The 25,145-nt window shown below is 47.2% G+C and overlaps 1 protein-coding gene across 1 annotated transcript; it reads right to left on the bottom strand.

Annotated features, from left to right (window-relative positions):
• Positions 1-21,119: 21,119 nt before the first annotated feature.
• Positions 21,120-24,231, bottom strand: NTSR1 (neurotensin receptor 1). The gene is made up of 2 exons (XM_048495777.1): positions 24,133-24,231; positions 21,120-22,673 (listed from the first exon to the last, which is right to left on the bottom strand). The coding sequence occupies exons 1-2, from the start codon at positions 24,165-24,167 to the stop codon at positions 22,424-22,426; spliced, it is 285 nt and encodes a 94-aa protein (XP_048351734.1). The 5' UTR covers positions 24,168-24,231; the 3' UTR covers positions 21,120-22,423.
• Between the last annotated feature and the right edge of the window lie 914 nt (positions 24,232-25,145).

Genomic DNA, 25,145 nt, shown 5'->3' with positions numbered 1-25,145 from the left:
CAAGCAATGGGGAGGTCGTCCCTCAAACCTCGTTAGTTTGTGTTCTGAAACCTGGCTAAGATGGTAGTGGGGATTCGACCTCTGAATCCCTACACTGCCAGCGTGGTATAGTTGTCAAGAGCGAGGCGTTCTAGTCTGAGAATCGAGTTTGATTCTAATAATCAAACTCCCCCCCACTGTGCCCCCCCGCTGCCCACTTATCTGCTATGGAGGAACTTCTTGTGGGGGTGGAGGTGGGCAATGGGGCCGTGCTGCCACTGATCTGAAAGCCCCCTCGCTCCCCTGGAAGAGGGGGTGACTGGGCTTTTGGCCCCCAACTGCTCTGGGGCTCTGAAAGCCCCCTCTCTCCCCCTCCCCTGGTGCGCGGCCGCTCCAGGACTCTGAAAGCCACTTTTAACAACAGGTTCACCGAACGGAACAAAAAATTAGGTACCGGTCCTACTGAACCGGTGCGAACCAGCTGAATCCCACCACTGCACTCCTCCACCTAGAATGATGGACTCTAATCTGGTGAACCAGGTTTATTTTCCCTCTCCTCTACATGAAGCCTGCTGGGTGTCTTAGTCACAGTTATCTCAGAACTTTCTCAGCCTCACACCTCTCAAGGTGACTGTTATGGGGAGAGAAAGGGAAAGACTTTGTGATCTGCTTTAAAACTCCTTACGGTTGAGAAAAACGGGGTATAAACAGAGGTGGGATCCAGCAGGTTCCCACCAGTTCCCGAGAGTGGGTTACTAATTATTTGTGTGTGCCGAGAGGGGGTTACAAAAATCATAAAGTCCTGTTGTTTCCTATGTGGCTGGTTAGCGAAGGTAGAAAACGGGATCATTCTCCCTGCTGGGCTGTTTTAAAAATATGGTCAAGTTCCTTGTTTAAGAAAAGTATCCTTCTTTTGATTTCTAGAAACAAAATTAAGTATTTGAAAGTATTAAGTATTTGACAGGCAGTCAATTAGAGGAGCAGCAGTTGTTTCTGTTGGCAGTAGACGATAGGACTTGCTATAATGAGTTTAAATTAGGGACAGAAAGATACCATCTGGAAATCAGGAACTTTTTTTTTTACAGTAAGAGTTTTTTTACAGTAACAGAGAAACTATTAATGCCCCTCCCCTGGAATGCCCGACCACGCCCCCGTTGTGCCCCACCCAGCCCCATTGGCGCTACCCCACTGTTTGAATCCCACCCCCATGGGAACCTGTTACTAAAATGTTTGAATCCCACCACTGGGTATAAAGCCAAACTCTTCTTCTTCAAACTCTTCACAAAAGCTTTCTGGGTGACCTTGGGCCAGTCACACATTCTCAGCTTAACCTACCTCACAGGGTTGCTGTGAAGGTAAAATGGTGGAGGAGATAAAGATGCAAGCCAGTTTGAATTTCCATCAGGGACAAAGACAGGGTATGAAAAACCAACAAACAAATTTGAGTTCCAAAGGGACAGGACCAAAACAGGTCTGAAAGAGCCCGACAGGTCTCTGTCAGTCTCTAAAAGGTAAATTGAATGTTTGTGCAGCCACAATTTGATCACAGGCCATGTGAGAAGGGAAGAGGACGTTTAACCCTGCAAGTAACACGTAGTGTTGCTAAATAAAATTGGCCTCATGAAGTTCTGAAGGTGTATTCTTTTAGAACCTGTCTTTTCAGTCGTAAACCACAAAACACAACACAGGAAGTCTGGTTTTGTTTAGTGAAACTGAATGGGAGAAGAAGAAGAAGAAGAAGAAGAAGAAGAAGAAGAAGAAGAAGAAGAAGAAGAAGAAGAAGAAGAAGAAGAAGAAGAAGAAGAAGAAGAAGAAGAAGAAGAAGAAGAAGAAGAAGAAGAAGAAGAAGAAGAAGAAGAAGAAGAAGAAGAAGGGGAGGAGGAGGAGGAGGAGGAGGAGGAGGAGGAGGAGGAGGAGTTTGGATTTATATCCCCCCTTTCTCTCCTGCAGGAGACTCAAAGGGGCTTACAATCTCCTTGCCCTTCCCCCCTCACAACAAACACCCTGTGAGGTAGGTGGGGCTGGGAGAGCTCCAAGAAGCTGTGACTAGCCCAAGGTCACCCAGCTGGCGTGTGTGGGAGTGCACAGGGTAAACTTTCCTTTTCCCTTTGCCAGGCCAACTGGGCAGTTCACAGGCAGGGACAGAGGGACTTTCTTTGGCCCCTTCTGCACAGCCAATGTGTAACAGTCGTGATAAAGCAACACATTTCCCCGTTTCCCGTTCACATGTGTCGCATTCAGGCAGCGATTGGAGGCCACGGAAACAGTCCAGGTTGCTGTCGCGTCTTCAGATGGATACCCTTCTCTTTTTTCCATCCTGCTACACATGCGAAACTACTCAGGCAGGCTGAAATGAAGAAGAGAAGAAGAAGAAGAGTTTGGATTTATATCCCCCCCTTTCTCTCCTGCAGGAGACTCAAAGGGGCTGACAATCTCCTTGCCCTTCCCCCCTCACAACAAACACCCTGTGAGGTAGGTGGGGCTGAGAGAGCTCTGGAGAAGCTGTGACTAGCCCAAGGTCACCCAGCTGGCATGTATTGCAGTGCACAGACTAATCTGAATTCCCCAGATAAGCCTCCACAGCTCAGGCGGCAGAGCTGGGAATCAAACCCGGTTCCTCCAGATTAGATACACGAGCTCTTAACCTCCTACGCCACTGCTGCTCTCCACAGCCATAGTGATGTCCCACAATGTGACCAGCTGCACCTGTGTGCCTACGCAACTGCAAGCCACAAATTTTTTTTAAAAGGAAAAGGGGTCTCCCTGTAATGGCCGGGCAATGGCGGGCGGCTTCCCCCGATCATGGAGGGCAGGGTGGAAGGGAGGGAAATAAAGCACTTCCTGCCTGGCCGTTTGCTCAGAAGCAACTCCAACCCCTTATTTTTTAAAACAATTTTCAAAAAACCCGGGTTGGGGGAAATAAAACGGGGCAGACTTTTTTGGGGTGTGTGGAACCTGTGTGAAGTCCCCCCTCCATGGGTTATACAGCATCCCACACCTCTGTTTCTCAGTACCTGGGGAATGGGCCTTTGTGTGTGCCTCCACGTCTCTTCTGGGGAAACCTGTTAGTGTCATATGGTAACTCTAGGAATTACTGGAAACTCTATGGCAAAACCTACTCTGTGTCACTTCAAGTTTTCCCCAAAAGTGACAGAGTGGTGTACAAGATGATTTATACATTGTTTTGTTCTCTCACCCATAGTAGGAGTCCCGGCAGCAGTGGTGGGATCCAAAAATTTTAGTAACAGGTTCCCATGGTGGTGGGATTCAAACTGTAGCGTAGTGCCAATGGGGCTGGGCGGGGCATGACAGGGGCGTGGCCAGGCCTTCAGGGGGAGGGGCATTCCTGGGCGGGGCAGTGCCAAGGATGCAGCCACTGCGCCGGTCCTTGGGCGGGAAACGAATGCACGCAGGCACAGGCTGCCACGCACACCGGTGCACCTCCCACTAGACTGCTTCAAGTTCTGCGCGCTACTGCTGAGAGGAGAGGCGTAACTAAGGCAAAAATCACGTGGCAAAATCACCAATTAGTAACCCCCTCTCAGTACACACAAATAATTAGTAACCTCCTCTTGGGAACCTGTGAGAACCTGCTGAATCCCACCTCTGCCCGGCAGCCCTACCTTCTTGCACGCCTCAGTGCAAATTGTACTTCTGTGCGTTATAATGTATTGCTTACAGACTGTTGGCAAACTTTTACCACCTTCTGAAGATTTAGCCAAAGGCAGGAGCACAAAATTGACCAAAACGAATGCTGCCTGTTCTGGATGGCAGTGTCATTTTCAGAAACAGTAAGATTGGCAGAGCTTCCTTTTCACTGTTTAATATTCTCCTACAGTATATTGGAAATTAGGACACAGCTGAAGAAGATTTATGAAACTGAAGCATATTGGGATTTCCCCCCTCCCCCCCAACACTATAAACATTCTGTTGCATTATTATATATGTGTTCCCCTGCCACTGTCAAAATTACATTACGGCTCTTTATATGTTTTGGCTATTTGGCCACAGTGTTTTTCTTGCGCCAGTAATTGCTTATGTGAGGTTTTTTTCGTGGTGTATTGTGTTTCTGGTCGATTGTGATATCGGAGCAAGTCTATTCATTGCAACAGTCTGAGCTCAAATGGTATAATAAAGTTTAGTGCAGACATTACCTGGATTTCATTTCCCTCCTGAATTTCCATGTAAAAACTGCCACTGGGCGGGTGGAGCCTTATCAAAACAAATCATTTGGAAGTGTAAGAACAAAAGCCCATATGCCACGCTATTTTTGCCCATGAAATAAAGTAAACATTGTTATTCTCCCCCCCCACCACCACCACTTTTACAAATAAAATTATTATAACATTCTTTGCAAAGTTCAGGGTAAATTTCGTTTGCCTTATTCAGTACATTACCGATTCATCCACCTGATGCAATTGATGGATAAACGTCACTGCCTAAGAAACACCTTGATTCTCTAAAACTTCCTGAAATGAAGCGGCGATGTTCTTGTGGCAAGCAAATCCATGGGGCAAAAAACCCTCTAGCCTGGTTCAGAGAGATTCCCCCATACGCTGCTGGAACCTACACAAGGCACCTGTTCCTTACGCACAATGAGAGCTACCCGTGGGCCTGGAAAAATAGTAATTTTCTGTTTGTTGTAGTGCCATGGTGGCGAGCCTTTGGCACTCCAGATGTTATGGACTACAATTCCCATCAGCCCCTTCCAGCATGGCCAATTGGCCATGCTGGCAGGGGCTGATGGGAATCGTAGTCCATAACATCTGGAGTGCCAAAGGTTCGCCACCACTGTTGTTGTGGATCAGCCTTCCCAGATCTGGACATGCATAGAAAGTACTAATAACCATGATATTAATGTATAGCCTGCTCAGCCGCCTGCCCCCACGGATGCATCTTCTGCATTTAAAAAAAAGGAATCTCATGCATGCAGTACAGTGGTGGCGAACCTATGGCACTCCAGATGTACATAAACTACAATTCCCATCAGCCCCTGCCAGCATGGGGCTATGCTGGCAGGGGTTGATGGGAATTGTAGTCCATGAACATCTGGAGTGCCATAGGTTTGCCACCACGGATCTAGTAGATCTGCCTCTGCTCTGCCGTCTCTGGCATCTCTGGAGGGGTGTTCCATAGCAACGCAGCTCCATTCTCTGTGGCTGAGGTCCTGCATACATTCCACGTTCCCTGCAATCTGGCTTCTTCTTATTCCTTCGTTTCCGATGGGTAAGACCTACTTTGTGTTTAGTTGTTTACTTCATTGAGGCCCCACTTTTCTCTCCAATGGGGACCCAAGGCAGCTTGCATTGTTCCCTTCTCCATTTCTGTCCTCACAGCAACCCTGTGAGGTAGCTTAGGTTAAGAACGTGACTGACTTGAGGCCTTCCAACAGGCTTCTATGGCAGTGTGGGGAAAGACTGAGGTGAGGAAGGTTCCGGAACTTACCATCGCCAAAGATAATGAGGTCAGAGGTTCATCAGGAGCAAACCCAGTCTCCTTGGTCTGAAGGAGAAGTCCCAAGCAACATTCAAACATTGTCGAAGGCTTTCATGGCTGGAATCACTGGGGTGCTGTGCGGTTTCCGGGCTGTATGGCCGTGTTCTAGCAGCATTCTCTCCTGACGTTTCGCCTGCAACTGTGGCTGGCATCAGATCCTCTAAAGAAGCCAGCCACAGAGAGAATGTTGCAAAAACACGGCCATATAGCCCGGAAACCACACAGCACCCCAACATTCAAACAATCCATCCTTTATTTTATTTAATCTGTCTTCCAAGGAGCTCAAACAGCTTTGTGTTTGCCCGCTCGTTATGAGCAAACTTCGACCATTAGCCCTAATCTCCCATCCTTAAGAAACTGAGGAGCAGAAGGGAAAAAAAAATAGCCAGACAGTTGCCTTTGCATTGACTCTCTAGGAATTTCCCGGCTGCTCCAACATCATTACCAAAGAGACTAGGGAAAATTCCTAGAGTGTCATCTGGAAGGAACATCAGATACTGCCCAACTCCCATCCTCTCTAGGCGCTGCCCATAAAAACCTCCCAGAATTTGCTTGGTAGTGCTAGAGCAACCCTAAAACTGAGATTTATTGTGTTTGGTTCTATCCCCACCCTGTATCTGATTTTGTCCTTATATCGGACTTGTGAGGAAAAATAGGCTGAGAGAAAGTGGCTCGTCCAAAGTTACTCAGTGAGCTTCGAGATCTGGTCTCAGGTTTTCCTTGTTTCCAACCCCGACATGGTCACTGCTTGAAGACAGGAGAACAGGAAGCGATTCTGTTGAGCACTACTGTGCAAATACCACCAAGATGCAAAATGTACAGCATTTACTGAAATCAGCGTGTGGCGTGATTACAAAGATCACCAAAGTGGATTCTCTGGTTTGTATCAAAACAATACTGCATTCACGTAGCAAATACAATCATAGGCAAACAATTCCTTGTAAGTTGTGTTCTGTGGTTAGTTGCGGTCTGGGATCGATGGGTCCTCCAGCTTCCGGCTGCATTTCTATCACAATACCTTCCTCAGAAACTCGCAACTTTATCTCCAGTTTATTTCCCAGGGCAGTTTATGTTCTACACTCCTGCACTGAATAGCTTCTTTTTTGCTTACATGGCCTGTCAGCATGAAAGACAGCTGTGAATCACCCACCGGCTGCGGTTGCCTCTGGGGGTGGGATGGGTGGAGCCAAGGTGACCACTTCCGCTTAACGGAGGGCGGAAGCGAAGCCCCGGCCATGTTGGGCAAGGGCTGACGTCACCAGGAGGGGAGGGCGGATTGACCCTTTAAAGGGGAAAGCCCTCCTTTGTTCTGGCCATGTGCTTCGGCCAGCCGGCGATTTGCCCACCCACCTCTCCCTGGGTTCATTTGGTTGTTGCATGCTTCTGTCATAGCCGTTCGGCGGTGGCGCATGGGTAACGAAGCGAAGCCCCGGCCATGTTGGGCAAGGGCTGACGTCACCAGGAGGGGAGGGCGGATTGACCCTTTAAAGGGGAAAGCCCTCCTTTGTTCTGGCCATGTGCTTCGGCCAGCCGGCGATTTGCCCACCCACCTCTCCCTGGGTTCATTTGGTTGTTGCATGCTTCTGTCATAGCCGTTCGGCGGTGGCGCATGGGTAACGATCTGGAAGTGCCGACCGCGGCAAGAGGCAACCGCCCTGCCGAACCGGCAAATGGGGATCACGTCTTGCCAGGAGCGTCCGCCCGGCAGAGCCCTTCAGTGGAGGGAAGTCCAATACAGGGCATCTGCCCATTGGAGCTTCGCTATGAAGCAGACAGGCCGATCAAGACCCATGCTACGCCTCACGCTTCTCTTTTGGTTGGCTAATAAAATGGCTATGGCCAAAATAGAGGCTGCAGTGTTTGGGACTCTTTAGTTTGGAGAGGAGACGTCTGAGGGGGGATATGATTGAAGTCTATAAAATTATGCATGGGGTAGAAAATGTCGACAGAGAGAAATTTTTCTCTGTTTCTCACAATACTAGAACCAGGAGGCATTCATTGAAAATGCTGGGGGGAAGAATTAGGACTAATAAAAGGAAACACTTCTTCACGCAACGTGTGATTGGTGTTTGGAATATGCTGCCACAGGAGGTGGTGATGGCCACTAACCTGGATAGCTTTAAAAAGGGCTTGGACAGATTTATGGAGGAGAAGTCAATCTATGGCTACCAATCTTGATCCTCCTTGATCTGAGATTGCAAATGCCTTAGCAGACCAGGTGCTCAGGAGCAGCAGCAGCAGAAGGCCATTGCTTTCACCTCCTGCACGTGAGCTCCCAAAGGCATCTGGTGGGCCACTGCGAGTAGCAGAATGCTGGACTAGATGGACTCCGGTCTGATCCAGCAGGCTATTTCTTATGTTCTTATGTTCTTAAAATGTTTATCCCAGCAAAGAGTCCAGTGTGGTTATTGGAGAGGATTCACCCTGGTGGTTCCCACCCTCAGAAGGCAACACAATGTCGGAGGACCCACAGAATTCAACTGCTAGTACCAAGCCATACCCCACGATCTACTATACTGAAGATTTCATGGGGGGTTTTGTTGCCTCCCTGGAAGAGAAAATCCAACGGTACAGATGCAGCCATTCCACCGAAAAACCATCAGCCAAAAAACCCAACCCCCTGACTCTTTATTTCTCAAGATCAATGAATGACAAAATAGTACCATACTGTACTGTACAAAGATTAATATCAGGAAGTTGTTTATTCCTCACAGTTGGCTCAAAAAATACATTTTCGTAGCAATTTGGTTTGGTACATCGGGGAACGGGGAAATGAACTCCCTTCCCACATCCCTTTGACAGGAAAACTGTCAGTAGGTATATTGGTGCATCCATTACTTTGAATTCTTTGTATCAGTTGACAGTGGGTTATGTAAAAAAAACAATCGCAGGAACAGGAGAACTCTTGTATTTTCCCCCTTTTAAAATGGGCCGTCATTTGAGGTTCCTCCGCAAGGATGACACAGATGCATTTGCCAGCACAAAAGTGGAAAGTTGTAATAAAGAAGAAAGGGCTATAGTCTGTCTCAGAAAAAAAAAAGATGGTAGTAGGATTGTATGTTTCTCCACCACAGCACTCAACATGTCAGACCTTCTTGATTGCAGAATGTCCCACCTGGATCCCAGGGCCTACCTAGCCCTGCTCCCTCATCCATTTGAAAGAAGAAGAAGAAGAAGAAGAGGAGGAGGAGTAGGAGTAGGAGTAGTTTGGATTTATATCCCCCCTTTCTCTCCTGCAGGAGACTCAAAGGGGCTTACAATCTCCTTGCCCTTCCCCCCTCAGCTCAAATACGTTTTAAATGACTTTAAAATGATGATGGTTTCCTATTGGCAGGCACAAGGACTCTGGGATGTCTCGTTTGGCCCTTAGCACCAGTGATTGTAAAAAGAGGTTCTTGTTTCTGATGAAAACCTGCTATACTCTGTCTCACAAAAAGATATGACTACAGTCAGGTGAGGGGCAGCCGTTGGGAAAATTGTGTGTTTCCGCATTAGAATATAGTCCCGAACAGAAGAAGAGGAAGAAAAGTTTGGATTTATATCCCCCCCTTCTCTCCTGTAGGAGACTCAAAGGAGCTCACAATCTCCTTGCCCTTCCCCCCTCACAACAAACACCCTGTGAGGTAGGTGGGGCTGAGAGAGCTCCGAGAAGCTGTGACTAGCCCAAGGTCACCCAGCTGGCGTGTGTGGGAGTGTACAGGCTAATCTGAATTCCCCAGAGAAGCCTCCACAGCTCAGGCGGCAGAGCCGGGAATCAAACCCGGTTCCTCCAGATTAGATACACGCCAGGTAGTCATTCAATGAACAATAAAACGCTCTTGTATCCAAGTCCCATGTTCAATAATGCACAGAATAATGGTTTTGACGAAGGCGGCACTTAAAAATGAATGATAATTCTCCCTGTTCTCACACTTACCTTAGTTCCTTTCCTTTTCCAGAACTTTTTCAGGCTGCAAAAACGGCCTGAGGAACTACAGTTCCCAGGAGACCGTGGAACTAAGGTAAGTGTGGGAAGGTCGTAGTGGCTAAGAGCAGGTGCACTCTGATCTGGAGGAACCGGGTTTGATTCCCCGCTCTGCCGCTTGAGTTGTGGAGGCTTCTCTGGGGAATTCAGATTAGCCTGTGCACTCCCACACACGCCAGCTGGGTGACCTTGGGCTAGTCACAGCTTTTCGGAGCTCTCTCAGCCCCACCCACCTCACAGGGTGTTTGTTGTGAGGGGGGAAGGGCAAGGAGATTGTGAGCTCCTTTGAGTCTCCTACAGGAGAGAAGGGGGGGATATAAATCCAAACTTTTCTTCCTCTTCTTCTGTTCGGGACTATATTCTAATGCGGAAACACACAATTTTCCCAACGGCTGCCCCTCACCTGACTGTAGTCATATCTTTTTGTGAGACAGAGTATAGCAGGTTTTCATCAGAAACAAGAACCTCTTTTTACAATCACTGGTGCTAAGGGCCAAACGAGACATCCCAGAGTCCTTGTGCCTGCCAATAGGAAACCATCATCATTTTAAAGTCATTTAAAACGTATTTGAGCTGAGGCATTGCGGTTTCTCCTCCACATCAAGTGCAGAAACATCTGTACCCCATGGCTGTTTCAGCAGTTGAAAAAGGGACTCCTGGCACCAGAGATTCCACACTGGAGCGAAGCTGGTACAAAACCACGTCGATCCCAGTGGTTGTGCGGAGCACTTAGGTCGAACGCAGCTCGAACTTGGGTCGATAACTCAAGTGCGGAATCGACCTAGGAGTTTCCCAACCTGGATCTGGCAACCCCACTCTACCCCAGTCCCCTGACAGAGGACTGGGAGGACCTAGCAACCATATCTTTTATGGAACATTTGAATGACTTTAAAATGGCAGTGGTATCTCCATGGTGTCCACAAAGATACTGTCACACTCAGCTTGGCCTTCAGTCTTGGAAATACGGACGTTCTCACAGGGGAGTGTAGCAACTATGTACCCTTTACGGAAGAATGGTACAGTCATTCTATCTGGGCTGGTCATCCTCGTCCACTGAGAATGGGGCTTCAGGAGGGATGCACGTGGAACTGTGAGGGAGGAAGGGGACCTGTGCCTAGCCCGCCAGATCAGTCAAAGCAACCCTGATAATCATGTCTCCCTCATGGGAGGAATTTCATTTATTGATTTAGGGCGCTTGTAAGCGATCTTTCCACTTAAAAAAAAAGATCCCCAAGATGGTGTGGAGCACATGGGAGAAAATTACAATACTTTCCTATATAATGTATTGTCAAAGGCTTTCACGGCCGGAATCACTGGGGTGCTGTGTGGTTTCCGGGCTGTATGGCCGTGTTCTAGCAGCATTCTCTCCTGACGTTTTTCCTGCATCTGTGGCTGGCATCTTCAGAGGATCTGATAGTTGGAAAGGAAGTTACTCATATGCTACACTTCATTGTTACTCACTTGCCAGGCCACTCCTATTCAGATGCCCTCACCTTTTGACCTTTACTCACAGGTATATACACTCCACTTGCTTTCCTTTCCAACTATCAGATCCTCTGAAGATGCCAGCCACAGATGCAGGCGAAACGTCAGGAGAGAATGCTGTTAGAACACGGCCATACAGCCCGGAAACTAGACAGCACCCCACTTTCCTGTATAATTAAATCCCTGTCATTAGCCATGTAAATGACAAAGACCTTCGTACTGCCCATTTAAGTAGCCACGGCTTCCCTCCCCCAGTTATTATGGCTTCCAAGACAGAAAATATGATTTCGGAGCAGACTTCAACTCGGCTACTTTTTCTCCTTTTCAGTATTAAGTTCTGAAAAACACGGATTTCTACTCGACCGAAAATGGGGTTCTCAGAAATCCTTTAGGCTGAAAATTCACGGCCCCTCACAGGTTGCAAACCTCTAAGACCGAATCCACCCCTCTTGTGACTGAGTGGGCCACAGGGAGAACCAATGCCGTGCATCCCTCCTTGATGTTCCCATGCTAAACAACAACCACACAAAACAAGACATCACTATTAGCTGTTTCACCATCCTGGAACTTTTGAGACCCAGCCAATTCTGAACCAGAACATGTTCAGGGAGCAAGTGAAAGGCAGAATGGCACTTTACAGGAAACTGGAGGTTGCCACTGAAATTGGCATCCCTGTGTCAACTTCTTTTGTAACAGGTAGAACAATGCATCTTGTGCTCTGACGTCATCGCCCTGATGTCATCACAGTGGCAGCCAATGGTGCGGCAGTGTACAAAACGATGGCATCAGGACACGGGATAGGCGTGGACCTAGCACAGAGATGCTGTTTTCGTTGGCAGCTCTGTGTTTCTCATAAAGCACAGTTTCACCCAAAACATTTTTATTAAGGCATTTTTTTTGGGTGCCCAGGGGTAAAGGGGTGTTTTTAGGGGCTAGTTTTAAAAAATGGGCCAATCATTTTAATACTTGTTTCTAACAGTTTTTTGCCCTGCGATTTCAGGGACAGGTTTCAGTGGCAATCTAGAAGAAGGAAAATATGATCAGAACAGTCAGATATAAGTCCAGCAACACCTTAGAGACCAAGAGGATTTTCAGGTAGAAGTTTTCAAAACCCCCACCTGGATAGACCAGGAAAGCTCGATCTTGTTGAATCTTTGAAGAAAAAGAAGAAGAGTTTGGATTTATATCCCCCCTTTCTCTCCTGCAGGAGACTCAAAGGGGCTTACAATCTCCTTGCCCTTCCCCCCTCACAACAAACACCCTGTGAGGTGGGTGGGGCTGAGAGAGCTCTGAGAAGCTGTGACTAGCCCCAGGTCACCCAGCTGGCATGTGTGGGAGTGTACAGGCTAATTTGAATTCCCCAGATAAGACTCCACAGCTCAGGCGGCAGAGCTGGGAATCAAACCCGGTTCCTCCAGATTAGATACACGAGCTCTTAACCTCCTACGCCACTGCTGCTCCTTGGTTCTGGTTAGCATTTGGACAGAAGACCATCAAGGAATTTCAGGGTTGTTATGCAGCGGGAGGCAATGGCAAGCCACCTCTATCAGGCTCGTTCTGCACATGCAGAATAATGCACTTTCAAACTGCTTTCAGCGCTCTTTGAAGCTGTGCGGAATAGCAAAACCCACTTGCAAACAATTGTGAAAGTGGTTTGAAAACGCATTATTTTGCGTGTGCGGAAGGGGTTTTAGTTTCCTGCCTTGAAAACCTCATGGGTCGCCAAGGTTCTGTAACTTGGCAGCGGTTTGCAGACACACATCCTTTTCAGAGTCAAAAATCCCTTTGTGTATCTGATGAAGCTGGGTATGTTTAGCTTGGTGAAGAGAAGGTCAAGAGGTGACATGACAGCTGTGTTTAGATATTTGAAGGAGTGTCATGTTGGTGAGGGAGCAAGCTTGTTTTCTGCTGCTCCAGAGACTAGGGCCCTTTCCCCACTTACCGTTTGCTGCGTGCTACTCTCCCCAGGGGCCACAGCATGTGGTCCAGCAGGCACTCTCCACGAAGTCCAAGTAGCTTACAATGCAGCCACTTCCGGACTCCGACGCTCTCTACATCCTCTCAGCGCTGCTGGGCCATATTCTCTGGCGTACTTGAAGAAATGGCACCTTCTGACTGCCCCGTGCAGAGCGCGGGGCAGTGGGGAACACGACCCCCCCGGCAGGAATCACTCGCGTGGAGAGTAGCGTGCCGCAAATGGTAAGTGGGGAAAGGCCCTCTGACTAGGATTAATGGGTTCAAGGTGAAGGAAAGGAGATTCCACCTAAACAACAGGAAAAACTTCCCTACAGTAAGAGTTGTTCAACAGTGGAATGCACTACCTCGGAGTGTGGTGGAGTCTCCTTCTTTGGAGGTTTTTAAAGAGAGGCTGGATGATCATATGTCAGGAGTGCTTTGATTGTGTGTTCCTGCATGGCAGAGGGTTGGACTTGATGGCCCTTGGAGTTCCTTCCAACCCTATGATTCTATGAAGGGAGTTTAAACTCTTGAAAACTCATACAGTGAAAATCTTGTTGGGTCTCCAAGGTGCTTCTGGACTCTAATCTAGCTGTTCTGTGGCAAACTAACATGGCTACCCTCCGAAACGATGGAACAGATTAGCTGCCTTTTATTTTTACATTTTTTTCCCTGTCAATCTTACCCCCCAAAGGATCCAGAAATAAATGGCCAACAATGGTTCGTTTCATATTCAGCAGCGGGGGATATCCCTTAGCGATGTTCATGTTTGTTTTAATCTGCAACAGATTTACTGTACAACGTACCACACTGGACGAAATAGTTGGACCACGACTCAAAATTATTGCACATGAAAAGCTTTTTGCCAAGTCATGCAGTTTGCATGAAAGTCGGCTCGTGGGGGAGAAAAAAATCTGTTGCCCTACATAAAGGACGTTTGATTGAAGCCGGCGACAGTATCCAGCAGCGGCGAGCGAGGCATTTGTCCTATGTTCCGAAAAGCCATTTGACACAGCCAATGAAAGCATCTGTTTATTTCCCTGTTTACACATTGTGTCCCCGTTGGGCCTTCCATCTGCCCTTCTGTTGCGTTTGCTTCTTCAAGAACAGTCACTGAAGCGAACCCTCACACATTGTGCCGAAGACGAGAAGAAGGGCACTGCCTTTCCCGCACAGATGCGGGCCGGACCTTTGGAGCGAGAATCTGGATGGGAGGGAATTTAATGAGCGGGAAAAGCATTCCGGAGCCCGGCTTCGCAGTCTGTCAAACGGACGATGCTCTCAGGGAAACTCAGCAGAGAGAGGGGAACTTGGAAATGTATTTCTGAGACGGCGGGCTGAGACTATAAACACGATCCATCTGCTCTCGCTTTGCTTGCCTGGATTTTTTTTGTCTTCTTTTTCTAGTCCGAAGCAAAAATTAGAAACGTCTAATTAGACTGGGAGGTCTGCCTGACTCAACTGCATGGGAACAGTGAATTCAATGCCATTATACCGATGTCTGACTCCTGTTTGGACAACCTTCGTAACACCGACAGAAAGCCTTCACGGATTGTCCTTGACAATTCATTTCAAGTTCGCCTAGCTTGCCAATAAGCCGCCTAAATCAGTTGTAATGTCCCTCCTTACATGGCATTTCTCTAATCAAGTTATTTCCAAACATTTAGCCTGCAATGAATCCTTTTCCAATCAATTTGTCCACTCAGGAACCCCTTGAACATCTGCCCTGGATGAATGTTGCAGAAGATCCAGGTTCCACTTATGGTGCTTCAGAATTCACGCAGGGGCGTACCACCCAGAAGAACATATGGGGTCAAATGTCCCCAGGCTGCAGCCATTTAGTCACGTGGGGAGGGGCGGAAAATTGCCCTCTAGATACACCTCTGACCATCAGGCCTCATTATCACCCAGTCCCAACCAACAGCCTGTCTAGAGCATATTGAACACATCCTTACGGTCGCACAAATGAAGTAGTGGCAAGCAAGCTGTCTTTGAGCTGAGGATGCAACACAGATTACAACACTGTTCTCGCCACCTCCATTTTGTTGTCACAATCACAATCCTGTGACGTAGGCTAGGCTGAGAGAGAAACTGGCTTAAGGTCAACCAGCAATGTATTGTTGAAGACTTTTAATGGCCAAAGTCAACTGGCTGTTGTGGGTTTTCCCCATTGAGTTGCTGTGGTCTGGTAGTTTTTGCTCCTAATTTTGCCTGCATCTATGGCTGGCATCTTCAGAGGCCTGTCACGGAGAGAAACACATCTTACCGTGACAGACCTCTGAAGATAATGAAAGAACCAGGTATAGCATGTCATGTGAAAACAACGACAAAAGAATAGAAGCAATACTATACCAAGACGATGTAAATTGCCAAACACGCAGATTTAATACAAAGAGTGTGCAAATTAGAGTATTTAAAAGTAAACAAAGTGGAAAAGACTACAGATAAAGCCCAAATATCAGCATGAAATCAATGCTTCAAAAGTGCACAATCAGGAATTATCCAGAAGTCCAAAAGTGGGACGAGCTCCCGACATTGCCCATTTTGTGGTTAGCTTTTATTTATTTGTTTGTTTGTTTGTTTGTTTATTATTAGATTTTTATACCGCCCTCTCCCGGAGGGTTCAGGGTGGTGTACAAATAAACATATACAGACAGGGGAAGGTTAAAACCAGTACAAATATAATACAAGCCCTGTCTCCTTATTAAAACCAGTAACAGCAATACAGCCAGCATCCGAGAACTAAAACCGACCCCCACCCCCCCGGGGAAACCGAAAATGTCCCCACTAAAATGGGCCACATACCGGTAATTAAAACAAACAGAGAACAAGGGGAGGAGGGTATCTTAAATCTTGGAGTCACTATCTCATCATCTGTGATATAAGGCAATTGTTTGCCATATATAATATTCAGTATTCAGACTCTATGATATATCTGCCACTGGCTAAGTTGAGGAAGTGGGAAAAGTTAACTATGAAACTGGCAATACCGGGAAGCTCGATCCATTTTTTTTTTTACTTTTGGATTATTCCTGATTGTGCACTTTTAATACATTGATTTCATGGTGATATATTTGGGCTTTATTTATAGTCTTGTTTATTTTATTTGCTTTTGTATGCCCTGATGGTTCATGCACTTTTTGTATTAAGAAGAAGGATTTGGATTTATATCCCCCCTTTCTCTCCTGTAAGGAGACTCAAAGGGGGCTTGAAATCTCCTTTCCCTTCTCCCCCCACAACAAACATCCTGTGAGGTGGGTGGGGCTGAGACAGCTCCGAAGAACTGTGACGTGCCCAAGGTCACCCAGCTGGCATGTGTTGGAGTGCACCAGCTAATCTGGTTCCCCAGATAAGCCTCCACAGCTCAAGTGGCAGAGAGGGGGATCAAACTCGGTTCTCCAGACTAGAGTGCACCCACCCTTAGCCACTAAGCCCCTGCTGCTCTTAAGTCTGCATGTTTGGAAATGTATGTAGCCTTGGTGGAATATTCTTTCTATTATTTTGTGGTTGTTTCCACAGGTCTTGAAAGATGCCAGCCATAGATGCTGGCAGAGACCCACAACAGCCAGTCATTTTATAGCAGTGGTGGCAAACCTATGGCACGGGTGCCAGAGGTGGCACTCAGAGCCCTCTCTGTGGGCTTGCACAGACAGAGTCACCCCCCAACACACACGCGCACACACGCGCACACGCGCGCGCGCGCACACACACACACACACATACACACACACATCTAGGCTGGCCTGGGCCACTGGGCTCAATTATTAGCATTAAACCTAAGACCTAATTTTGAGGAAGCAGTGTAGGTAACCCTGTTAAGCACTGTTAAACCCCACTAATTTTCATGCAAAGAAGAAAAGTGTGATCCTTTACCTGGAAGTAAGCTCGGTTGCTGGCAATGGGGCTTGCTTCTGAGTAAACCCTCATAGGGTTGTGATTTACCCATCGGAAGAGTTGCACGATTGCTTCAAAGCAAAGCCACCGACTACCACCAAGCTTACTCCCGAGTAACGCATGCCTCGGAGCCAACCATTTTTTGTTAACTAAAGCCTCAGTATTCAGGTTAAACTGCCGGGTTGGCACTTTGCGATAAATAAATGGGTTTTGGGTTGCAATTTGGGCACTCGGTCTCGAAAAGGTTCACTATCACTGTTTTATAGCAAAGTGTGGATTTGAAACTGAGCCTTCCAGATTATGGCTTAGCATTCAGCATGAGGGAGAAAACCCCTGCTCAGAACCGCAACAAAAACACACAACCCTAATCCTGCAGCCTCAGGTAATTTCAATGACGACTGAATTATATGACGTATTTCAGGTGAGGGAATCAAATGTTCAAACACTTCTTCATATAATAACTCCCTGAACATTGAAAGGTAACATATCCCAACGCAAGAAGACTTAAATAAGAACCTTGACTTAATCTACATATTTATTCAAAACATTTATTAGCCGTCTTTCCCCCTTGTGGAATTCAAGGCAGCTAGCATGCCGAGAATTACAGTACGTTTCTTTTTTAATGTGCAGAAAGCATTTAAACATTTGATCCTTCTACCGTGTTTCCCCGAATATAAGACAGTGTCTTATATTAATTTTTGCTCCCAAAGATGCGCTATGTCTTATTTTCAGGGGATGTCTTATTTTTCTGTGTTCTGTTCGTCGGGCATGCTTCCAAACAAAAACTTTGCTAAGTCTTGCTTTCGGGGGATGCCTTATATTTCACACTTCAGCAAAACCTCTACTACGTCTTATTTTCAGGGGATGTCTTATATTCGGGGAAACAGGGTACCTCTGGTCTTTAGTGGTACAGTTCTGTAACAGATACACCACCCCTGGCTTCCGGTTCTGTATTGCCACAATTAGATTTGGGATTGTCTCCGACACTTGTGCCAGAAGCTACGAACTCTTCTCAGAGCATCTCAGCGGTTGGTCTTTGCCTCATGTACTGTCACCTCACCAAACAGCTGGAGATGTTTAGAAAGAGAGACCCAGTGTGGTGTAGCGGTTACAAGTGACGGACTCTAATCTGGAGAACCAGGTTTGATTCCCCAAATCCTCCACATGTGTGGTGGATTCTTATCTGGCGAACAGGATTTGTTTCCCTGCCCCTACCCAGGATGTTGCTGGGTGACCTTGAGCTAGTCACAGTTCTGCTGAACTCTCTCAGGCCCACCTAGTTCATAAGGTATCTGTTGTGGGGAGGGGAAGAGGAAGGGAAGGACTTTGTAATCTGCTTTGAGACTTTTATAGTTGAGGAAAGTGGAGTATAAATCCAAGCTCTTCTTCTCTTTTTCTTCTTCTGTTGAGAACAAACGGTGCCTTCTCGTCTTCCGGTTTCGCTTGCTCTATACTGCAGGTCACCGGCTGGTGGGAGAGAAAATTGGGAAATGCAGGAGCAATCCAAAGAAACAATACCGGGCAATTATGTAGACCCGTGGTGGCGAACCTTTGGCACTCCAGATGGTATGGACTACATTTTCCATCAGCCCCTGCCAGCATGGTCAATTGGCCATGCTGGCAGGGGCTGATGGGAATTGTAGTCCATAACATCTGCAGTGCCAAAGGTTCGCCATCAGTGATGTAGACCTTTGTGTCAGAGAGCTGAAGTGGTCACTCAGAAGACCACCACATGCTGTAGTAAAGTAAGAAGAAGAAGAAGAGTTTGGATTTATACCCCACCTTTCTCTCTTGTAAGGAGACTCAAGGTGGCCTACAAGCTCCTTTCCCTCCCTCTCCCCACAACAGACACCTTGTGAGGTAGGTGGGGCTGAGGGAGTTCCAAAGAACTGTGACTAGCCCAAGGTCACCCAGCAGCAATGTAAGAAAACTAGTGTAGTGTAGTGGGTAGACATGAAGCACTGGGGCTCACATTCCCACTCAAATACAGAGCTCACTGGGTGACATGTGACATGAAGCATCTGGTTCAGTACTGAATTCTCTGAGAGACAGTAGCTCTACATAGTTTCAGGCAAGGGAAGGACTTTCCCAAATGCCTGAGAACCAGCCTGGCACAGTGGTTAAGAGCATAAGAACATAACCTAAGAAAGATTCTGCTGGATCAGACCAGAGTCCATCTAGTCCAGCACTCTGCTACTCGCAGTGGCCCACCAGGTGCCTTTGGGAGCTCACATGCAGGATGGGAAAGCAATGGCCTTCTGCTGCTGCTGCTCCCGAGCACCTGGTCTGTTAAGGCATTTGCAACCTCAGATCAAGGAGGATCAAGATTGGCAGCCATAGATTGACTTCTCCTCCATAAATCTGTCCAAGCCCTTTTTAAAGCTATCCAGGTTAGTGGCCATCACCACCTCCTGTGGCAGCATATTCCAAACACCAATCACACGTTGCGTGAAGAAGTGTTTCCTTTTATCAGTCCTAATTCTTCCCCCCAGCATTTTCAATGAATGCCCCCTGGTTCTAGTATTGTGAGAAAGAGAGAAACATTTCTCTCTGTCAACATTTTCTACCCCATGCATAATTTTATAGACTTCAATCATATCCCCGCTCAGACGTCTCCTCTCCAAACTAAAGAGTCCCAAACGCTGCAGCCTCTCCTCATAAGGAAGGTGCTCCAGTCCCTCAATCGTCCTCGTTGCCCTTCTCTGCACTTTTTCTATCTCCTTGATATCCTTTTTGAGATGTGGCGACCAGAACTGAACACAGTACTCCAAGGTAGACTCTAATCTGGAGAACCAGGTTCGATTCCCCACTCCTCCACATGAGTGGCGGACGCTTTTATCTGGTGAACTGGATTTGTTTCCCCCTCTTACTCATGAGGCCTGCTGGGTGGCCTCGGGGTTGTCACTAGTCTCCCAGAACTCTCTCAGCCCCACCTAACTCACAAGGGTGTCTGTTGTGGGGAAAGGAAGGGAAGGATCTTATAAGCCGCTTTGAGACTCCTTAACGTTGAGAAAAGTGGAACATAAATACAAACTCTCCTTTTTCTTCTACCTTAGGCTCATTCCGCACATGCAGAATAATGCATTTTGAAACTGCTTTCAGTGCTCTTTGAAGCTGTGCGGAATGGCAAAACCCACTTGCAAACAGTTGTGAAAGTGGTTTGAAAACGCATTAAAACGCCTAAGATTCTGGAACTAGGATTGGCGCTGAGCCATAGGCACTCCCTCTCAGCCTTAACCTGCCCCCCAAGATTTTTGGGAGGGTTCAACCCCCAGATTACCATGCACATTCAGGAGCTCCATGGATGAACCCTGGATCACTACACTGATGAACAGATATTTTAAAAGAGCCATTTTGATCTTTATGCCTGAAACAGGTCCAGTCCATACCTCCTTTGCCCTTGAAGTCTCTCTGTATTCATTTCTTCAGTCATATGCTTCCTGAAGATCACTTTCTCATATTCTGCTCCATTGTTCAAAGTACAACAACATCAGAACCAATTTGAGAACTGTGTTACCAACAGGATTTATGCTCCTCTCTGATAAAACAAAAATGGCTAAGCTTCTAAATAGCTCTAGTGTGGAAATATCTGAAGCTGTTGCTATGTTTTTGCTCGGTGTACTGCAAGCTGAGCAATAATGATCTTTTTATTGTATTTGAAATTCTTGGCACTGGTTTTATGCCTAATAAAGGTTTTTGGATTTGGATTTGGCTTCCTGAAGACACTAAATCTGTTTTGTCTTTCCTGCTAATTTCACCTGCACTCGAACCCGGGCCTCATACTAGCCTGTATCTTTACTGCTCCACTGAGGACCCAACTTAAGAAGCATTTCTTCAACAGAAGGAGCTTCACCTTAACTTGGAAGAAGCCTCATTAGATTGTGGGAGTTTGGTGCTGCCAACTAAGGCCCCTTCCGCACATGCGGAATGATGCACTTTCAATCCACTTTCAGCACACTTTGCAGTTGGATTTTACTGGGCGGAACAGCAAAATCCACTTGCAAACAAAGTGGATTGAAAGTACGATATTCTGTATGTATGGAAGGGGCCAAAGGTCATTTCCCCACTTACCATGACCACCCTTTGCTGCTCTCTATTTTCAGCGCGCATCATTTCTGGTGCACTCCCGGGCTTCCCCATGACCCTGTGGTCTGCGCAGGATCATCAAAAGGCGGCGTTTTGAGGAGCACCAGGAATGATGCGTGCTGAGGGGGCACGAGTCGGGGCGGCTGCGTTGTCACTGCCCCTGTAGTGGTGAGTGCTGGGGGACCCCGTGCTACTTGGCAACAGTAGCGCGCAGCAGATGGTAAGTGGAAAAACGACCAAGGTCAGACCATTAGCTCATCAAAGTTAGTATCTTCTGCTCTCCAAAGTCTCAGTTTCATCTGTTATGTGTTCCTTATAACTGGAGATGCCAGGAATGGAACCTGGGGCCTTCTGTATGCAAAGCAGGAGGTGTACCACTGAGCCACAGCTCCAACCCTGCTTGGCTATGGACTACGGCCCCCATATACAATTCTGTGTACCGTTTTCTAACTTCCTGCCTCATTCCCTCCCAGTTCGTCCACTATCAAGTTCTCTAAGCGGCGACTTTTCCTCCCATACGTTCAGCCCAACTCATAACCTGTTGGCACCAATACAAAGGTCGCACACCCGCCAATCATGATCATGCATCCAAGCTGAGCGCGTCACCTTAACCCCAAGTCTATGTCAACAGTAAGCAAAAGATGTGGGTACTCTCTGCCACTGGACGGGCTTAGTGGGCACCCCCTTTCTGCCAATAGCATCGCTGTTCCATGTATAAAGATACTTAAATCTTGTAGCATAGACCGGAGGCATTTATCAAGGAGCGGAGGCCCTCCGTGACAGGCACATTCAGAATGAAAGAAGACAATTTCCTGGGTTGAAAAGCCCACACACGAAAGGTTGCTCTTCGAAGCTGAGCCCAAGGTGGCACCATGGACCAACCAAGGCATTCCACCTTCTGAAAAACTGGGAATGGACGCTGGCTTTCCCAAACACTCCGCCCTCCACTGAGTTCAGATCTAATTCCTTGAATACGACTTTAGACTCTTTCCTTGAGTATTGCGTGCCCTTCTTAATTGAACAGTTTACATTCCTCTTTCTAGAAAGACCAGTCGGATACGATTCCCTTCCCCCCCAAAACCGCAACAATTCCTTCTCGATAAAAAAAAAAATGCCCTCCACAAAAGCAATTACCCACCCTCCGTGTCAGTTTACAATCCCAGAAGCGGAGATCTCCACCTTTTCAATGTTCCTGTGCCCTTTCTAAGTGGAGAGACTGATGTACGGCAGGACAAAAAGACGTTCAAGCTTGGCCAGCGTTGACGCAACAATTGCTATGGCTTCCTCAACGATGTCACAGGTGACTTTTTATGCTGGTTCAAGGTCACAAAACATGGAGACGTTACTCACTAGAGGCAAAGGCCGATGCATTAAAATAACCCCACATTTAACCAGTAGAACGAACATCTGCTCGTTCCAAGGTAGGACAACCAGCGAAACACATTCATGCTATGGTGAATTTTGGAGGCCATGTCGAAAAGCGGTACAGCCCTCTTCGCAAGATGCAATTCAATCTCGAATCGAGACAACGCGTTCTCTCCTTCCTTTGGCAATGCCCAGGTCTTAGTATGTGGTTTCCCTGGTGACTTGGCTAGAAAAGGTATGGTTGCTGGAAATGCTGTTGGACTTCCGGTTGAACTTTGTTCTCTTCTTCTTCTTCCTCCACGGCAGGCACACAAACATGAGCGTCGAGAGGAAGATTTGGCGAAAGTTGGCTGACACGAGGTTGTACAAGACCGGATTGATGGCTGAGCTGACGTAGAAGAGGATGTTCGTCAGCATATAAAAGTAGTGGTAGAAGTCATAAAGGAAGCTGGTAGGAAAGAAAGAGGAAAACAGGGTCATGCTGGCTCCACGGCCCTTTCCCTCCCACCTGCCATGGATTCCACCCTTAGTTTTCACACGCCCGTAAAATAAATGCTTTCCTGACAAATGGGATTACGCTCTGTAATGGAACTACAGTAAACATCCCCCACACCATAGCCAGCAATGTGTGAAATAGCATTTCGATCAGCGCAGCTGCTATGCCATCGGGTCCCAAGCGTGGATACCAACTCTTCCTGAATATTATACTCTTTTCCACTGAAATATTCCTGAATATTATACTCTTTTCCAGAGCCCCTTGGGGATGGGGCGGTCTACAAATCCAATCAATCAATCAATCAATCAATCAATCAATCAATCAATCAAGAAAGAAAGAAAGAAAGAAAGAAAGAAAGAAAGAAAGAAAGAAAGAAAGAAAGAAAGAAAGAAAGAAAGAAAGAAAGAAAGAAAGAAAGAAAGAAAGAAAGATTAAAGTGCGGTCAGTTGCGGTGTGGCAGAAGAGGACAACTAACAACAAAACCTTTGTTAGGCATTAAATAGAGTAGACGTAAAAGAGAAATAGAAAAGGAGTTTAAAATCAGACCCAGAACAAAAACGAGATAGAGATTGGTATCACATCTTAATCACGCACAATAAAAAGAGTGCAATACTTTCCAAGTCCTCGGGATAGCTGTAGTCCAGCAACTGTACCAACTTTAAATTATAGAGGTTCTTTGGCTTGGAATCAGGCTCACGGGCAGGAATGGTAAGTCTTAATATTGAGTATTGCGCGAGGGGCAGATGAAAAGGATATGCACAAGAGTTTCAGGCATTTTCGAACAATAGGGACAATGTCAGTCAGTTGAAATGTTCTACAAGCGGCCATAGGCAGAAGAGGAAAAAGTATGCTTCCGCATTGGCAAATAGTCCCGAATAAACAGGAGAATTATAATTCATTTTTAAGCGCTGCCTTTGTCAAAACCATTAGTCTGTGCACGTTTCAACATGGCTCAGTGGGCGGTGGGGGGAGGGAGCCGGAACCCACTGGAGGGAGGAATCTTTGCCTCGCTGATGAGGCTTGGTGGGCCGGGGGGGGGGGGGCAACAGACAGGAGGGCGAGAGGGAGTGCACAGGGGGCAGCAGAGTTGGCCAACGCCCCACGCCCAGCCTCTTAAAGGGGAAGGAGAGACTTCAAAAGGCCAACGGAGTGTGGGTAGATGAGCAGAGTTAGGTAGGCACTGGGCCCCAAGCAGAGCATTCTATGACAAAGAAGGTCCAGCATGTGGCGGATGAATATACAATGGTACTTTAATCTTTCGGTGGAAAAGAATATAGTTTTGGTCATAGCTTCAGCTGCTTTTATCTTCCACAGAGTCAGGAGACACCAGAGGAAAACGGTGGTGGGCTGTGGGTGCTGCCGTTTGCTTCGAACGTTCTGTAGATAATGTTAAAAAAACCCGGTTACTTACTCGGTCCACTGATCTTCTGGCACGTAGCAATACATAAGTCGCCGCACGTGATAGGGCAGCCAGCAAACCACAAAAGCCAGCACGACCGCTCCTGCGACGAATAAAAACACAGTTCAGACTGTATTGTCGAAGGCTTTCACGGCCGGAATCACTGGGGTGCTGTGTGGTTTCCGGGCTGTATGGCTGTGTTCTAGCAGCATTCTCTCCTGACGTTTCGCCTGCATCTGTGGCTGGCATCTTCAGAGGATCCTCTGAAGATGCCAGCCACAGATGCAGGCGAAACGTCAGGAGAGAATGCTGCTAGAACACGGCCATACAGCCCGGAAACCACACAGCACCCACAGTTCAGACTCTCTCGTGGTCTGTGTTCTCGTCCTTTTTGAAAAACCAGACCATGATTTGGCCCACGAATTATGTTAAGCAGCAGCAGCCGCATGTTGTGATCCGTGTGACAGCTGGCTTGCCTGGCTGTTTGGCATCGCTGCTGCAGTACAAATTCGAGCCGAAAAGACGTCTGCCGTCCAGTTATTTATGGCAAAGCAATAGAAATAGAAGGAAAAGGGTTCACAGTTAATCATATTTATAGGCTGCATATGCTCAAAAGTAGTACGATGCCAGCGCAGTCTACCAGTCAAGTCCTATGCAGAGTTACATCAGCTTACACCAGTGGTGGCGAACCTTTGGCACTCCAGATGTTATGGACTACAATTCCCATCAGCCCCTGCCAGCATGGCCAATTGGCCATACTGGCAGGGGCTGATTGGAATTGTAGTCCATAACATCTGGAGTGCCAAAGGTTCACCACCACGGGCTTACGCCCTTTGAAATCAGTGGCCTTAGATTGGATCAACTCTCCTTAATATTGAACTGAAATAGTATCATAAAGTGTTAGGAGGGGACTTGGAGAAAAGAAGAAAAAGAATTTGGATTTATACCCTCTCTTTCTCCCCTGTAAGGTGTCTCAATACGGTTTACAAACTCCTTCCCTTCCTCTTCCCACCACAGATGCCTTG

Source organism: Sphaerodactylus townsendi, linkage group LG05 (assembly GCF_021028975.2).
Source record: "Sphaerodactylus townsendi isolate TG3544 linkage group LG05, MPM_Stown_v2.3, whole genome shotgun sequence".
NCBI classification, from domain to species: Eukaryota; Metazoa; Chordata; class Lepidosauria; order Squamata; family Sphaerodactylidae; genus Sphaerodactylus; species Sphaerodactylus townsendi.
The sequence above is the reverse complement of the archived record's forward strand: the minus strand, read 5'-3'. Positions and strand labels throughout refer to the sequence as shown.